The 18956-nt window shown below is 35.3% G+C and overlaps 2 protein-coding genes across 3 annotated transcripts in view; one reads left to right on the top strand and one right to left on the bottom strand.

Moving 5' to 3' along the window:
- The window catches only part of LOC109001242 (F-box/kelch-repeat protein At1g74510-like), a 945981-nt gene that overhangs the window by 138878 nt on the left and 788147 nt on the right, over positions 1-18956 (top strand). The window lies entirely within an intron of this gene.
- LOC109001219 (HVA22-like protein a) lies at positions 13488-16327 on the bottom strand. The gene is made up of 5 exons (XM_018978423.2): positions 15973-16327; positions 15658-15684; positions 15331-15453; positions 13919-14162; positions 13488-13738 (listed from the first exon to the last, which is right to left on the bottom strand). Exons 1-5 carry the CDS (start codon positions 16032-16034, stop codon positions 13682-13684), a joined length of 513 nt encoding a protein of 170 aa, XP_018833968.1. The 5' UTR covers positions 16035-16327; the 3' UTR covers positions 13488-13681.

Below are 18956 nucleotides of genomic sequence, written 5' to 3'. Positions count from 1 at the left end.
AAGTCTAACTGCACCAATATGTTCAACTTTAACCTTCACACCATTGCCCATATTTACTATCAACTCTGTATCAATTAGTTTTCTGTGGTTCCTTAATTTCTGCAAAGAATTTTTAGTGTGAATGGTTACACTAGTATCTAGCCACCAAGTACCAGAAGGCACATCGACTAGACTTAAAACACACTAGTAGCGAACGTGTACCTTTCTTGTCTAACCAAGCCTTAAATCTCCTACAATCAACCTTCTTGTGTCCAAACAAACAACATAAGTTGCACTTTCCCTTAAAACCTTCCTTCTTGGACCCATTTGGAACACTCACGCTAGCTTGCTAAGGAGGCCTCCTAGATTTCTTAATCTTACAAGAGTTGCTACTATTACCCTTGAAGAACTTCTTCTTCCCTTTATCAACAATTACTATGAAAGCAGCATGAGACTTGGCCTTTTTCATCACCACCTCTTCTTGAGTTACAATAGCAGTCATTTCACTCAAGCTCTATTCATCTTTCTGAGCATTATAAGTGGTCTTGAGTACATCAAATTGAGGTGGCAAAGATTCAAGCACTTGCCATACAAGAAAGCTATCTGCTAACTCAACTTTCATTCCTTTAAGCTTGTTAAAGAAATGAGTAAGATTCATGATGTGCTCTCAAACTCCACTAACCCCATCATAGGTTGTGGTAGTAAGAAGTTTCATCAGAGTTCCCTTTTCTGCCTTATCAAACTTAGTAAATTTCTTCCCAGCGACATCAAGATATTCTTTAGCACTATCTGTATCAGCTATGCTCTACCTGATAGACTTGTCAATAGTATACTTTATAATCATGAGACAAGTCCTATTAGAATGCACCCATTGCTCATAACGAATCTTTTTAGCTGCAGAACTTTCACTAGTGGGTTCAACAAGCGCATCAACCCTCAAAGCCAAATCCAAATTCATGATAGCCAAATTAATAGTGAGAGACTCATACCAATCCTCATAATTGGTTCTTGTTAGACTCTTGGTGGCAGACAAAGAGATAGACAGAGCCGCATTGCCATAAGCTAAAGAGAATATAACAAAATTTATTATGTATGTGGAAGAAGAAACATGCACCCATAAATGTCTCCATTAGGCAATCTTATATCCATGCTAGAGTTTTATTCAAAATAGACTCTTACGCACTATGCTAGAGCCCAAGATACATAAAAGGCTCCTACACATGGTAAAACAAAATAATTAAATACAAAGACTTAAAATGACCCGCCACCGAGAGGATAGGACTAGGCCACCAAGTGCCAAGCACTTAACTATTATCTTTATCGTCTTAAACATCCTACCAAATAATGGTTTGCCGGTAGGGCAAATTCTCTATCCGTATGGATCTTAGTATAATTGTCATTAAGAGGAAGTAGGATCAATATAACAATTCTGATAATTTATCATGACTAGTCCCATGAGAGGTTGGTACATAGCCACTCCAAACCATCGATATTACAACAAAATGACATAACCCTTCAAAAGAGTATCTCTACATAAGATTCTTTATTGCAACAAAAAAAATTATAAAATAGCACAACAGACAGTACTACTATACTATACTTTATTTGAACAAAACTATCTTCTCTCTCTCTCTCTCTCTCTCTCTCTCTTTTATGGCATATGGACGAAAATAAAAATCTTTAGAATTTACAAAGAAGAGAAGAAGACGAATTTTTTCCTTTTTTACAAAATGGAAAGGAAAGGCATAAAGAGCGCCCCACCCTAGTTCCAATATCTAATGAACACATGGATGGAATCAAGAGATAAGCTACCAGAGAAAGAATTCACTCCAACCACAAGTTAAAAAATTCAAAAAAACTTACAACCAATCCCAATGGAAAAATCTTGCTTTATTATACGATTTGCGGAAACCAAAAGAGATAAACCCATAAAAAAATCTTGCTACATCAGTCTCTCTCTATTTGTTGAATATTTTAGAGTTAAGTCATCCCAACAGTGAACGAAAAGTAAGAGAACACAGCCATGAAAAATAGGAAGATAACTCTGATACCAACTGTTAGAATCACAAGATGTGATTATTTCTTCCCATAATCAAAGCATGTATTCAATAAAATTGAGAGTTCATACCTTCAATAAGTTGTGATGGATTTTCTATAGAACTTTAGGGTTCCTGCAAAGGAGGAAGACTTCCAGCTATGGACAGAACTACATTCTATCCCTCTTTGTCAGATTTTTGTTCTTGCCCTAAGAGAGAGGAGAGGAAGAACAAAAAGCCTATATAGAACTCAATGGGCTAGTTCTATTTTTAAAGTGGGTTGAGAGTAAGGGCCTCCATATGTGTCTATTGAAATGACCCATCTCATTATGGGCCCTATGACTAAATGTTAATGCTAGTCCACTATTTACAAAAATAAATACAACACTATGTGTTGTGGGGGAGGTCGAAATGGAAGGAGTCTTGGTATTAGGAGTGTAAATCAGTATGGTCCGGTCTGGGGGGTGATGGACCAAAATCCATCTTTTTCCTTGGACTGAACCAGATCGAACATCCCTAGGGATCGGACTGTTCTGATCTTTCGTTTAGTCCGGCCCAATTATTTGTTTATTATTTTTATTTTTTTAAAATAAATTAATAAAATTTTTTATTTAAAATACTAAATTAAAATTAAATGAATTATTAATGTGTATTATGTAACTAACTCAATAAAAAATTATGTTATATGGTCAATGATAATAAATTAGATGAGAATTACATTCTTAACTTATATAATTACTGTATAATTAGTTAATTGATATTATACATTACTTAATTGATAGAATATTAATTTGTTAATAACATATAAAAAAACTTATATTTTTAATGGTGATAGGTTAGATGAAAATTACATAACTAATTATATAATTATTATATAAAGTATATATTTTTTAAATTCAGTCGGTCTGGTCCAGTTCGGGGTGGGAAACCCTTGGACCGGGACCGGACCGAAAATTCTCAATCCTCTATTTCTGGGACCGAGACCGACCAGTCTTGGTCCTGGGTCAGTTCAGTCCAGACCGAACCAACCGGTCCGATCAGTTTCTCCAATTCGGACTGACCAACTTTCTCCCTTACTTGGTATTATGTGAGTCTGATTGGGATGGTGGGTAGTAATAGTTGTCAAAAATGGTGGTTGAAGGGAGGGAGTACACAAGGATGCGCAAGACAACAGATGATGGGGAACAACCTATTCCTTTAAATTCGTTTTACCCCAGCATGTCAGATTAGGTTACTCAAACAGTTAAGGAGATCAAGCATTGTATAGGGATCTTGTGTGAGGGTTTCAAAGATGAACTCATGGCATTACTCATAGCTATAGAGGCTGGATACTCACATTCGAGCTCTGACCCATCTCACATTTTAGCCAGAAAGAGAGCGGGAGAACTCAAGAGGCTTACTTGGGCAATGAATGATGATGTAGGAGAGAGGAGCTCAAATCAAGGCTGTGCCAAGGGAAGGGAAAATATGGTCTCTTTATGAAACAAAAAATTATATTATGGAATGTAAAGGGGCTAAATGAGAGTAACAAGCGACTCCAAATTAGAAACTTACTCAAACAATGGAGGGGTGATATCATTTGTTTATAGGAGACTAAGCTGCAATTTATTACTAGAGAATTAGTTCAAAGCTTATGGAGATGCTATCATGTTGGTTGGTCATACTTGCCATCTAAAGGGGCATCCGGGGTTGTTTTAGTTATGTATGATAAAAGGGTGGTGGAGAGAATGGATGAATTTGTAGGAGAATTTACCGTGAGTTGCTCCTTTAAGAATATAGAAGACGGATTCATGTGGGCATTTGCAGGAGTATATGGCCCTAATCTTGATTCCAAAAGACAATTATTATGGGAAGAATTGGCAAGGCTCCTTAGTTGGTGAGCTACCAAGTTGTATATGACTTTAATTTCACTCACTTCCCAAGTGAAAGATCGGGTGCATATCACATTAACCCCAATATAAGGGATTATTCTAATTTTCAAATATGAGCTTATGGATATTCCTTTCATTGGAGGCATGTTCACGTGGTCCAAAAATCGTGAACACCCGTATTGGTCGAGGATTGATAGGTTTTTATAACTCCAAATTGGGATTTACATTTTTCATATGTACTTAAAAAAAGAGTACCCAGGTTATGCTTAGACCATTTCCCTATCATCTTGGGTAGTGGAGGAATCAGAGGTGGCAGAAGGTATTTTAAATTTGAGAATATGTTGCTTAAAACTGAAGATTTTGTAAACAAGATCTGACAATGGTGGTCATCGTATTTCTTCCAAGGTCTCCAAGTTTCATAATGGAAAAAAAGCTAAAAGCACCGAAGAATGATTTGAAGAAATGAAACGAACAAGTTTTTAGGAATGTGGCCCACTAGGGGTGCTCTCTCTTGGAGGAGCTACATGGTTTGGAGGGCGAGGAGGAGGAGAGGTCTCTCTTTGAATTAGAGAGAATCCGTAAGAGTCAGGTAGTCATGGAACTTGAAAGAGCAACATTGATGGAGGAGATCTCTTGGAGACAAAAATCAAGGGAACTATGACTAAAGGAGGGAGATAAGTGCACGAAGTTCCTCCCTCGGGTGGCTAATTCGTATAGGACGAATAATACAATAGAGGCTTTGATGGTAGATAGTGCTCTTTCCTCGGACTAGCTTGTCATCAAGAACCACATTGTATAGTATTATGAGCACCTCCTTTCAGAACAGTAAACATGGAGTCTTAAAGTGGACTTATTAAATTTTGAATAATTAGACCAACATGGTTCAAGGTGGCTTGAGAGGCTGTTCGACAAAGATTAACCATGTAAAGTGATCTGAAGCATGGCTAGTGACAATGCTCTAGGCCCTGACGATTTTACCATGGGTTTCTTGCAAGTTTGTTGGGAAGTGATCAAGGATGATCTCATGAGGGTGTTCCAAGAGTTTCAAGCTTATGAAAGGTTTGAAAAAAAGTCTAAATGCTACTTGTTTAGCTCTCGTTCCTAAAAATAATGTGGTCCGTGGATGTCAGAGACTACAGCTATATTAGCTTAGTGAATGGGGTGTACAAAATCCTTTCTAAAGTCCTAGCGAGTAGATTTAGTGTGGTGAATGAGAAGTTAATTTTGAATCCTCAAAATGTGTTCGTCAAAGGAAGACAAATTCTTGACTCAGCATTAATTCCCAATGAAGCCTTGGACGAAAGACTCAAATCTAAAGAACCTAGATTATTGTGCAAACTAGACATGGAAAAAGCATATATGTGGTTTTGGGGTGAAATTGCATGCTTTGAATTTCTACACCTTGCTTTTCTATCTTAGTAAATGGATTGCAAATGATTTTTTTTTACTCCTCTTGTGGCTTGAGATAGAGGGATCTGCTCTATCAATTACTTTTCATCGTTGTCATGGAAACTCTTAATAAGATGATTTTAGGCCTTTTGAAAGGTGGCTTCCTTGATGGCTAGGGGTGAAAAAAAAACCGGTAAACCGAACCGAACCGGTGAGTTTGGTCAGGTACTGGTTCCATTTTTTTTCCAAACCAGTCGAAATCGGTCTGGTTTTGGTTTTCATTTTTTTAACACTAGACCAGACCGGTTCATATAAATATATATTTTAAATTTTTATATTATATAAAATATGTTTTATATTATATATAATTTTTATATCTAATATACATAATTATATATAAAATAATCTTCTATTATATGCTAAATTACTAATTAAAATAACATTAAATTTTAAGACCCTATATAAATAACTATATCTTATCATTATAGTCTATAGTATTAGTAGTTATACTAATACAATATCACTATATATTATAATATATCACTATAGTTTATAATACAATTATAATATATATTATAATATACTACAATATATTATCATTTATCACTATATTATTATATACTATAATATATATATATCATATTATATATACTATATATATAATATATCGAAAAAATAGACCAAACCTGTAGTAACGGTTTGGGGGTGTAACCGTTGCGATCTTAGTTATTCAAATATCAAAACTAGTGTATACCGGTTCGGTTCTAAAATATGTCCAAAACTGGACTGGTTACACCCTTATCAATGGCTTCTCAGTGGGGAATGGTGATTATGACTCTATTGATATTTCTCATTTGTTTTTTGCCGATGATACTCTCATCTTTTGTAGAGCAAATCATGGGCACATTCAATCTTTGAGGGCTCTCTTCCATTGTTTTGAAGCTGTTTCTAGATTGAGAATGAATCTTGCCAAGTCTTTATTGGTACTGGTGGGAGTTGTTCCCAATGCGATGAATTTAGCTCATCTCTTGGGATGTAAGGTATCTTCTCTACCTATGAAGTATCTTGCCTTACTGTTGAGTGCTTCATTCAAATTGGAGGGGATTTGGAATGCCGTGATTGAAAAGGGAGAATGTAGATTGGCTTCTTGGAAGAGGTTATACTTGTCTAAACGGGGTATACTTGTCTTATCAAAAGTACCATCTCTAATTTACCTACATATTTTATGTCGTTATTCCAAATCACTACAAAGGTAGCCAATCATAATGAGAAGCTACAATGGGATTTCTTGTGGAGTAGGATGGGAGACGACTTCAACTTCCACTTGGTGAATTGGTCAATTGTTTGCAACCAAAATCTTGGGGTGGCTTAGGGATCCATAATTTGATGAAGTTCAATCAAGTTATACTGGGTAAATGGTTGTGGCATCTGATGACCAAGACTTTCTAGGCTTTTGTGTAATTTTATTTTATTTATCATAAGCCCTTGAGAATTTTGGCCTTTTTAGGAATTAGGGTTTTAAAGCCCAAAGGAATTAGGACTCGCACCCAACTTAAGTTCTAGCATTTTATTTGTCATCCATAGAGCTATGTCTAGGGCTTGATGAATCTAGATGGAAATAAGCAAGTGAGCTAAGAAGAAATTAGGGTTGGCTTACACGCCTACCATAGGGGACCAATTATTTCTTGCCATGTGTCACTCATGCATAAGGATATTTGCTTGTAGGAAGAAAAGTTTTGACACATGTCATTATAGGAAAGTGATTCTAGAAAGGAGTGATTAGGTTATGGAAAAGTGGAACCTAGGGAAGGCCAAGAGGCCATGGACGGCAACCATGGAGGAAAGAGGATTGCTTTTTGCCATGTGTCATACACACATAAAGGTAGGTAAAAAGTTGTATTGGGAAAGGGAAAGATCAAGGTTGGAAGAAAGGCTTACATGCCTAGGGCCTTCTAGAACGAAAATCTTGTGTAAGAACCCCTTGAGGTGGATGGCTAGGGCAAGGACTTTTGTGCAAAAAGAAACCAATCACATGCTTTTCCAAAAATATGGTGAAAAGAAGATCTCCTAGGAAAAAGAAGGGTTTGGTAGCCCATGCACACACACACACACACACTCCTCACGTGCTATTTGGCACTCATGCACACATGTAAGAGATTGAGAAAGATTTGAGTTTGATAAAAGACCTTATAACCATAAGATACAATGAACGAAGACATGAAATTGAGGGCAAAAGGGGAAGTGAGCTTCGGTTTTGGAGGAAGGAAGCGCCACATGCAAAAAGGTGCTTGTGGTTTCCAACTCAATCAAATGATGAGCTAGAGGAAGAGGTCATAAGGCTACACGCCACATGGCATCCATGCAAGAGCTTGGCCCATGCAAGAAGCTTTTGAGTGTCTATAAAAGGGAAGGAGCCAAAAACCCTAGGACCTTTGGCCATTTTGTGCATTGCTCTTGAGAGTTTCAGTCATCACCATTTCCTCCAAGTTTCTATCACTTTCTCACCATCTAAACACTCTCCAAAATATTCTCTTCTTACCCAAACATTCTTTCAAGGATAAGTAAAGTGAGAAGATACTTTCAAAAAGAGAAACATAGAAGGTATGAAGCCAAATTTTCTTTTGTTACACACACACACAAGCAAGGCTTCAAGGAAGAGAAGTTTCGGTTTAAGCAAAGTTCATCTAGAACTTATGCTCTAACACCCACACACTTGAGCTAGAAGGAGTTAGCTTGTGTTTTGAATGGTTCTCCCATATGAACCCATGCCTACACTCACAAGGTTAGATTAGGGTTTTCATCAAAGAAAGATAAACATAACCCTACTTGTTTTAAGCCTTAAAGCATGGTGTTTTTGAGATTAAAGGCCATGTCACTAGTGTTCTTTAAGCTAAGGTTTTGTTGAAGATGAGTTTCAGATTCAAGGGGGGAAGGGTCCGAATGCTTGGAATCTTTTCTTGAAAAAGAAAAGAGATGTATAGAGCACTACACTTGAACACATAGGTTAGGGTTTTTCTTGAATAATGATCCTAACTAGTATTACATGTGATTTTTCAGCTTGTTTGCTATAATTATATTATGGATTTTTGTAAGTAAACAACTAATTTGTACTTGGATAATTTATGTATGTCATGAGAACTTGTTGGTTGATTCAGTTTTATGTGGTTTGACTTTGATGTTCTTCCATGTGCTATGAACTTCTCTTGATATGATTATTTTAAAGCATGTTTTAAAATGGTTTATGGAAGATGTGTTTGTTACGAAAAAGGAGTAAGAAGCCATGCTAGAGTTTCGGTTTTTACTATGATGGTTTGTACATGAATGTTGTCACTTAACCGTTTTTAGTATGGGATTAAATCCATGAAAATGTTGTCCATGACCACTAAAGATTTCGGCCATCCATGAGTATTCTTTAATAAAGGTTTTCTTCAACACATTAGAAGATTCTAAGTTCATGAAGAGTGATTGGAAATACATGTTTTCTAAAACAAGAGGTTTCAGCCAACCCCATAGATGAAGTATGATCATTAGTGATTTAAGTTTGATGAGTTAAGAATGACTCTTGATTATGCTAGGGTTTGTATGTTTTGACCCTTGTATAGAAAATATTGGAATGTATGCTTCTTGGTTGATGTGAATGCCCTAAAATCTTTATAAAGGAACATGTTCTCATGTTCTAATATTTTCAAGCCGTAATTGCATGCATATATGTCATATGATTATGATGAAGCATTTCAACATTTCATGTGTCCGATGAGAGGGATACCCCTTGGGTCGACGAAGTACTGTCGGCGAATCTCGAATGGTTCCTAAAAGGAAAGGACACCGGAGTGGGATCACACCTAAAGCTAGTGGATGCACCTATGGTGAAGGCGATTTACGAACTGTCATATATGAAAGATAAGACGTAGTCACCATGGTCAAAGTAGCCAATGGTTGATGCGGTAACTAGTGGGAAACACACGGTACATAGGGGAGCCGTGAAGTATCCAATTATATGTTATAAGTCAAGCAAGACCTTGAGCTCATAAGTATGTTAAAGAACAAGTATAAAATAAAGAAAGAATGTTTATGAAAGAAAGGTCATGAAAGTCATGTTTTAAACGTTGTCTTTGTGGAAAGGTCAAATCCATAAATAAAGTCTCATGTCCATGCATTCATTGTTAAGTTTGCTTTCATATGCTTACGATATCTGTTACATGTTAAATGTTTACTTATTGAGATTTCTCAAAATCTCACTGTTGTATTTTCCCCACTATCATTCCCCCATTCAGAATGAAAGTAGTCTTGACAGGAACCCAAGAGGGCGCAAATGACGAAGCGTGAGAGGACAGCACTTCCTCTGCAGAGGATCGTGCCTAAAATGGTCAGAGGCCCAAGCAAGCCTTCTATCTTGGACCACCTAGAGTCTAATGATCAAGAAATCACCAAGATACTACAAGATATTGAGAAGTTTCAGAGATCCCATAATCGGGACAAAGAGCAAGCTTTGGAGAAGCGCGTGAAGCCCGAATCTTACTAAAGTTAAAGACTTATGTTATGGCACCACTTTTGGGGAAATGACTTTCTGTTTAGCTTTAATGTTTTGGTCTCGTGTTTTTGGGAGTTCTTTGGAAACTCATAACAACTATGATGACTCTTATGGATTATGAAGTACTTTTGAGATTTTATGTTTATTTTCGGTACCATAGCTATTATTCCAACATTTGACTTAAGTTGACTTTCCGCTGCGATATACTGCATACTGCAAGTTATCATTAGGTGCATTGCATCTTATCTGTCATGTACGAGGGGCAGGTAACCCTGGTGTTGCATGTTCCGGCGTTTCAGTTTCCACCAAATCCCAAGCGGGGGCTGGGGGTGCCTTATGCCAGTACCAACAAGAAGGGGGTCCTACGGAAGTCAGTTATAGATTCGAAGTTTGGGGAGGATGGTGCTCGAATGTGGTACGTGGACCATATGGGGTGGGTTTGTGGAAACGCATTAGGAAAGGGTGGGAGACTTTCCTAAACCATGCACATATTGAAGTAGGTGATGGGTCTCGAGTCAAATTTTGGCATGACAAATGGTATGGTGAACAAAGCCTAAAAAGCATTCCCTGACATTTTTGACCTTGTACGGGGAATGATGCTTCAGTAGCTGATCTCTGATTCTTCTTTCATGGATCTCCTCAATGAAATACAGATTTCATTAGGGAGGCACGTGATTGGGAGTTGGAGGTTATCACTGAGTTCTTTGCCTTACTATATTCTACTAAGGTGATTAAGGGCACCATAGAAAACATCAGCTGGAGCCCCTCCAAGAAAGGTAGATTCACAGTTAGATTGTTCTACCAAGTTCTAACTAGCCAAGGCATGACACCTTTTCCTTGAAGGAAAATATATAAGATGAAAGCCCCTATTAAATAAGCTTTTTATGTTTGGAGAATCTCCTTAGACAAGATTCTTACTATAGAGAATATGAGAAAACATTGAGTAATGATGTTGGATTGGTGTTGCTTGTGTAAAAAGAATAGAAAATCAGTAGATCACATGCTTCTACATTATGAGGTGGCAAGGACCTTGTGGGACGATTTTCTTGCAAGAATAGAATTATCCTGGGCCATGCCTCATAAGCTGGTGGATTTTCTAGCAAGCTGGAGAGGACTCTGCGGCCATCCTCGGGTGGTAGTAATATGGAAGATGGCCTCTATATGTTTGTGTTGATATATTTAGAGGGAGCGAAATGATAGAAGCTTTGAGGATTCTGAGAGGACAATGAATAAGCTTAAAGTTATATTTTTTAAAACCTTGTTTTTAGAGGAAATCTTCTTATCGGGCCATCTAATAAACCCCAAACAACAGCCCTCCAATGGGTGAATGACAAATAGGCTTCCCATTTTAGTTCCCATGTGCCTGCAATATTCCAATCCATGTCAACAAAGAACTGCAATATTCGTTCAAAAGTTATTGCCTTGCAATTTTATGAAGTGAGGCTAGTAGAGACTTTACTAATAGTCTTGAATGATAACAATTAATGGATCATAGCTCATGCAAAACTTTCAGTTTGTCTATGAACTTCACATTTTTTTTAATAAAAAACTATAGATTAAGGTTTTGGTGACAATTGTTTAAGCACATTATTAAGTATACTAGCTTGAAGAACATAATATTTTCAGACAATTTTAGAAGTTAACTAAGAACATTGTGTCCTAACTAAAAATATATGCTTTGATTTATCAATGAAAATCTACAACAAATAATTCAATTATATTTCATAGATCTAATCCCAAAGAATATAATAATAACCAATCAAATCACAAAGAGATCAAAATAAATCAGCAATGAAAAATAAAACAAAAAGATAACAAAAAACCTGAGCAGCATCAAGGCCACTAATGTCAGCCATGAACAAGCCAATTTCCCAAGTCCAAAACCTCCGGGGCTTTCAATTTCCCAATCTCGTTCGGAATATTCCCAGAAAAATAATTGGTGTGTGTTTGTTATTTGGTGGCCAATGGAACAGGTGCTAACTGAGTTGGTGGCGACGGAACTGGAAAATTGTTAAGGTGGGCCCATGGATCTTGCAGCCAGCGGTTGTTTGAAGTTTGTGAGGGGCTCTTTTGACTGAGGTTGTGGTTTTTGTGTTTTCTGCAGAAATATTGATCTCATCCTGTGTGTTGATCCTTATGGTTTTTGTGTGGGATTACTGAAGTAGAGGACTTCTATTGGACGCTGCTAATGGCTTAGCAATGAACATGCCGTTGCAAAGCAAAGCTATTGCTTTTATGGGTGGGGATCCTTGATTTTATTTGTCCAGGTGGATGTTTGGGGAATGAGAGGAGATAAAAATTCTATGAATAGTAGTAAAAGGAGAGAAAAAGAGTGTGAGTAGTAATGAAATGATTTGACTTAACATGTTTTATTGGGCTTCGGGAAATGACAGAGAAAAAATTGAATAAAAATATTATAAAGTTAAAATATTGTTAGAATATAATTTTTTGATAATATTTTTGTTTTGAAATTTGAAAACATTGTATTATTTTTTGTGTTTTGTTTGGAAGTTTAGGAAAGTTGTAATAATTAGGTAATGATTAGATGAAAAAGTTAAAGATTTACAAATAAAAAAGTATTTGTATTCGAGTGATATTTGGGAAGAAAATTATCAGAAATTTTGAGATGAGATGTGATTATTTGTGTTCCCAAACAAGCCCTAATTATACACTATGAACATGGGACATATGAGGGAAAGACTGAAGGGCTCAAGTTGAAGGGGAACGAGAGCGAGAAGAGAGGTAAGGAAAATATGATGTTACCTAAGCTAACAACATGCAAACTGTTAAGACTTGATGGTATCGTAAGGGAAGAGAAGGCGAGGAGTGTAAGTTTAATGGTGCGGTCTGGATGAGACCGACCGAAGTATATATAATTTTCTAAAATATTATATATATATTATTTCATATAGTAGTTATATAAATTAATTATGTAATTTTCATCTAACCTACAACTATTGACCATATGTATTTGGAGTTTGGATGATATTGCATTTTTCAATTTCATTTTCTTTATTTTTTGTTTTAACTTTATTTTGATGATTGCTAATTCTCATGGATGGATATGAATAATTTTGATAATTTTCCCAAAGTTCCTTTCAGGCTATTTTCAAGTACAAAATGTGCAAATAAAAGTAAATAGTTGATATTCAAAAATATAAAAATTGAGTTTTTTGTATAGTTGAGCCAAAAATACACTTTAGAAGTGATTTTGAACTTTTTGTATGTTTGACCCATTTTACACTAGCCCGAACTGAATGGACCGACTAGATTGATAGCTAATGGTCAAGTCCAGTCTATAGGGGTAACCTCGGTTTGGGAAAATGGTGGACCGAAATTTTTAGTCCGGTCCAAAAATCACTCTATCCACCTATCGGACCAGACCGATTACACCCTTGGAGAAGGCCATATTTACATGGACAAAATACTAGGTTAACTACCCATTGAATAAAAAAAATGATAGATTTAATAATCTAATAACTAATTTAAGTTGGTAGTGCAAGCAGGTTTCGGCTGTTAATCCAAATATAACTAAGTGAATTCAACTTATAATGAGCTGGAAAACCTCTCTCAAAAGACTGAAATGTTGCATCAAATTGATACTCTGGTTGAAAACAAAGAAGAGGAGAATCAACGTGCAAGTATTATAGAATCCTGCTGATGGGGGAAAAGAGGAAAAAGTGATGCAACCTTTCTTAATTACATAAAGCAAACTAAGAACGTTCACCAACGTTTTACAAACCAATGATTGCTTCAAATAAGAAACAGAAACACTGAGTACGAACCTCAAAAGAAAAATTCTAACAACAGAGAACATCATTTTTCTCAAAACAAACTTGGACATTGAAAACATATAACATATTGAGATACAATGCTCAATATCTATAGTCCTCTTCATAACTCAGGTGAACTTCATTCCTGGACTTGTCAGCCTGCAGAACAAGAGAAAAGAAACAATAAACCAGCTCTGACAAACATTAGTTATTAATTACAGAAACAGATAAGAAGTCACATCTGTATACTGCTCAGTAAGCCAGTCTTTTCATCTTTACCAATATACTCTCAAAATGTTGCCTAATATATAATTCTCCTAAACAAATATGGTTGCATACCTTGTTAATCATCTTCTGAAATGCTTCGGTTCCATTCTCAGCAATATATTGTTCCGCAGCAGTTAGAATGTCATTTGGCTTACTGAAGATATCCTTCTTTCTTGGGACATACCATATGTTTATAGTTTGTTGATTGACAAAGAAAGGTCTCACATAATGTTCGTAAACATATGCCGCACCACTGAAGTAAGGAATGACCAACCAGCATGTTAAAATCAGCTTTGCATATGCCCAGATAGGAATCCTGCCACAGAGTAAGCTATGTAATCCCTGACAGAGCTCTATGCACAATAAAGCACACTGCAGTACTTTTTTTTTCCCTACATATAGGCTTTGAACCGAAGATATGCCCCCAATTGGATACCACCCCTAAGCCAATGCCTAGAGCTACAAAGACAACATTATGGAACATGAGTCATACACATGATAAAATGAATTTTCCCACCCTAAACTATGTGGTCAGTAGCAATGTTCAAGCTATGTTTTAAATTAAAGCCCCTGAGCTATGAGTTAATTGCAGTGTCCACTGCCACTAAAGCTTTTTCAATTTCTATTATGCCAAAACATAAAATTTACAGCATAAATACAAAGATCAAATATGATGGGGATTGGGAAAACCTTTCCAGTGAGGTGGCATTACAACTAATCAGGACAGTTTACAAGGTTAATCTTAAATTTAACATTAAGGGGAACATTTCAAATTGCAAATGAGCTTATAGTTTAGGGTGGACAAATGCAATTTAATTTACCTATTAAAGTTTAGGTTCCATATAAAGACAGCTCAAGTCGAAAAAGTCTTGCAGATAATAAAAATAGCTTCCACTACAACACCTTTTTCTTTTGTTTTCTTTTTCCTTTTTCTGTCATTATTAATTCTATTAGAGCTCTATAAACTACCAAAATTAGCAGGAAATTAAAGCGTTTTGATCAGCTGGTGAAACAATTCAATAACATCATGAGGGTTCCATTTGTATTTTCAGAAATGGTTTCTTGAAAAGTATATTTGATAGTTCCAAATGGCGCTCAGTACTTGAAGAAAGTTACAAATGAGAAACCTATAGGCTAGATGCGCCAAGTTCAATACCCATATTTTGCATTAAGTTGCAAAATAATATATAGATTTTCTGAACAGAAATTGCTTAAAAATTAAAAATAATGGAGAAGAAATCAACATGAGCGTACATGTGCATGCATGCCTTTAACCGAGTCGAATGGCAATTCAAGTATATACACAACTCATTTAATGAAGACGTTTCAAATCAAATCCAAGGATGTAGTCTATTGCAACAAATTCACCACTATAGCACTTGAATCTAAGCTTAAGCATAAGCCATATCAACCAAATTCCTGCCGTCCAACCAATAAAGGAAACAAGGCAACAGGAAAACAAGCCCTATTATATTGCTGCTCACCATTCAATGACTTTGGCAAAGGTGAGCTCGAAGAGCGTGATCATTGAATAGAGAACCCAATAAGTAAGCCATTGTTGATCATCAACAGGGGATTTAGTTTCAATTGCCCTAATTGAGGCATATCTGTCGAAAAATAAAAAACCACACGAACCATCGAAACAAATATGTTATATGTTCAATACCAATTATCAAAGAAAATCTAGGCCACCCAAAGAATGTAAAAAGCGAAATAATAATAATAAATAAATAAATAAAGGAATGCGAGATATTATAATTCGAAAAAGATATATATTAAAATAAAAATGAAAAGAAGAGAATCCCACTTACAAAGGATAAACAAGGCTAACCACAGGCCTGCAAATCAAACCAATGAAACAAATTAGTGAAGAAGAAAATAAACAAGCACCAGCTCTGCCACATTAACCTAAAAATTGAGCCGCGGTCATGGTGTATCCCAAAACAAATTGGAATTATTAAAAAAAAAAATCAACTTTCGTTGCCATTGTTCCACAACGTAACTTTCTAATAAAAGAAACTGGTAGCATCCACTTGTTCTTTATCAAACCCAGAAAAATCTATCTTTTTTTATGTTCTTCTCTTTTATTTTTGGTAAAGTAAGTAGAAGAGTGGAAGAAAGCATACCAAGCAAGAACATCAAAATTATTGAGAAGCACCTGGAAGAAACTGGCAGCCCCAGAACCCATTTCTCTCCCTGATCCCGCAATGCGCGATTTCTATATTTTATTTCTTGGTTCTGGTTTCAAATTCACACCCAAAAATAGCTCGATGATTTATCTAGTCTCCTTTATCAGGTAAAAGTCTTTGCAACGGAGAGAGAGGGAGGAGAGAGAGAGACTGTGTTTGTGTGGACTGGCTGATGTTCGGAAATCAGAATACACTACTAATCTGAACTACAACAAAACAAAAAGAAGCGTCCGCTGCAACAAAGTTTGGGTAGATTGTCCGACTCGACTCCCAACCTCTTCCACTTTCAAATCACGGTATTGCCACTCTCTACAAACTTTTTTAAAAAGTGAAAGTTTTTTTTTTTTGAAATATTTAAAAAGTGAAAGTTGGAACAAGTCTTCCGAAGTGAACTGTTTTTAATTTGTACTACTTTTTTAAGGAATAATATAAAAAAACAAATGCTATGTTTCTATAGAGATATTTTTATAAAATTAAGGGCCGATCTGGTTGCAAACTATTTTATCACATTATTATAATTTTTTAAAATTTTTATATAAAATATAATAAAAAAATTAATTTTTTCAAATTAAAAAATAATAATATTAAAAAATAACGTTATAATAATATTTTATTTAATTTTTAAGTTTTATCTCATATCATCTTATTTGTATAATCAAAATAGGCCTAAAGTAATAAATTAACAAAATTTAATATGATATGTCAGATTATTACTTATTTTTAATGTACAATAGATTGAATTTACCGTATGAATCACGCTACTTTATGAGTTTATTTTATAAAATCGTTTTATAGTTGTATTACTTTTTTATAGAAAAATTCTATACGTCACACTTTCATCCTACTTTCATCAAATTATGATGAGATGGCATTGTCCATCAATCTTTATATTTATTCTTTAAAAAAAATAAAAGATCATCCAAGGGTGCATGATTAAAATGTCACATCTTATATAATGTGATGAAATTAAGATAAAAGTATGGTATGTAGCATTACTCTAAATATATATTGTTAATATTTGTTCCTCAAAATTATATCGCATCACTTATTTTCAATCCTAACAAAATAGAAAGCACTATTTTTCATTTTTAATAATTAAAAGATCGATGTCTATAAAAAAAATAATTAAAAAATATTATATATATATATAAAAGTTAGCAACATAAAATTAAGTTTAAAATCTTAAAAATTCGAAGATACTATTTTTTTATGCGCGTATCATAACCCTTTAAATAATAGGCTATGCAATGACAAATTAAAGCCAAGTTTCGTAGAGATAAATTAAATGAATTAAATAAAATAAAGTTGTGAAGTTGTAATTTAATTTCAATCCGAAACTTTGTTAACTGTCACTCGTCCAAAAAACTTACACGGATGAGAATAAATAAATTTAATTATTTAAATTATATTCAAACTTTAAAAAAAAAAGTATTGTTTGTTTGTTCTTCTGTTAACGTTCAAACTTTAGATGCTGCCTTGAATATAGACATCGTAAATGAAAAGGACAAGCGAAGGCAATGGTTTGAATTCAGAGTCAAAATTATCTAGAAGCACGAGCTGAGCGAAGAACCTGACATAAGTTTTATACAGAAGTCACACAAAATGAAAAAGGTTGAATGGAGCGGTTGAATTGTCTAGAGTCAGCCCCACTATGTTTGAAACTTCTAACTGTAATCTACCTGTGACCAACCACCGCCTGCCCAGCCAGACATCACACATCAGCCAGATCATTCAAGCCAGGAACACCATGTTCATTGCCATTATCCATTTTGATACATTACCCACCCAATAGGCACTACCGATATACCAAAATCCGGATGAATAGTCCTAGATGTGAACTTCCTTGGCCTTGTTTTTGGTATATCGGTGGTGTTCATTGGGAGGGTAATGTATCAAAATGGATAATGGCAATTAGGACTATTCATCCGGGTTTCGGACCGGGTATACCCGGCCTTGAACCCGGACTTCAAACTTGGGCCGGGTTCCGGATCGGATATACCCAAGTTGGAACCCGGAAGCATCCGGGTTATTACAACCCGGAAATTCGGATTCCGGGTTTTTTTTTTTTTAAATCTAGAAGCCTATATTCTATTACAATTTTTTCTTGAAAAACATATTTTTTACATGTAAAACTAATTATCTTTTTAACTAAATGCATCCAAAAAAAAAGAAATTCAATATTTATCATATAAAATGCATGCAACATATAATGCAACTCACTACTACATATTACATTATTTGATATTTTATATATTATATTACAAGCTATGATTGATTATCATCAGTTTAATAGGAAGACATTCTGGAATACTTGGTGCCAGATCTCCTTCACTGCTCCCCTTGCTAGTAGAGCTTCTATTATAATTCCATAACATGTCGAGCTTCTAGAAACCAGAGACATGCCACGGCATCCCCTTGCACATTAATATATATATATATATATATATATATATAAAGCAAAAGACATGGAAATCAGTTAGATAAATAGCTTGTAACCCCACAACATCCCACAAACTCCATCTCAATCCACCCTGAAAAGACTCCCAGAGAGAAAAACAAAGCAAAAGGCTTAAGCAATATGAAATCTTCTGCCTTCATGTGTTTACCTTTGAGCAAAAAAAAAAAAAAAAAAGCACAAACAAAAATATGCTATCTAATAGTCGGCTTTGTTGTTGACTTGTTCATAACTTTATGTTAGAGAAAAAATATATAGTCCAAAATTACTCATAATATTCCACAATATTACTGTGTATGCGAGAAATTAGGGATGATGTATAATTAATCCTTCTAGAATGCAGCTAGCAATCAACTAATTAATGACTCGAGGGATAGAACCAAACAGACCCTTGTTTGTAGCAAATCAATCGGCCTAGACATAGACATGCATGCATACCTCAAAAATCACCTGCTCAATGCATTTT

This window comes from Juglans regia, chromosome 9, assembly GCF_001411555.2.
Source record: "Juglans regia cultivar Chandler chromosome 9, Walnut 2.0, whole genome shotgun sequence".
NCBI classification, from domain to species: Eukaryota; Viridiplantae; Streptophyta; class Magnoliopsida; order Fagales; family Juglandaceae; genus Juglans; species Juglans regia.
The sequence above is the reverse complement of the archived record's forward strand: the minus strand, read 5'-3'. Positions and strand labels throughout refer to the sequence as shown.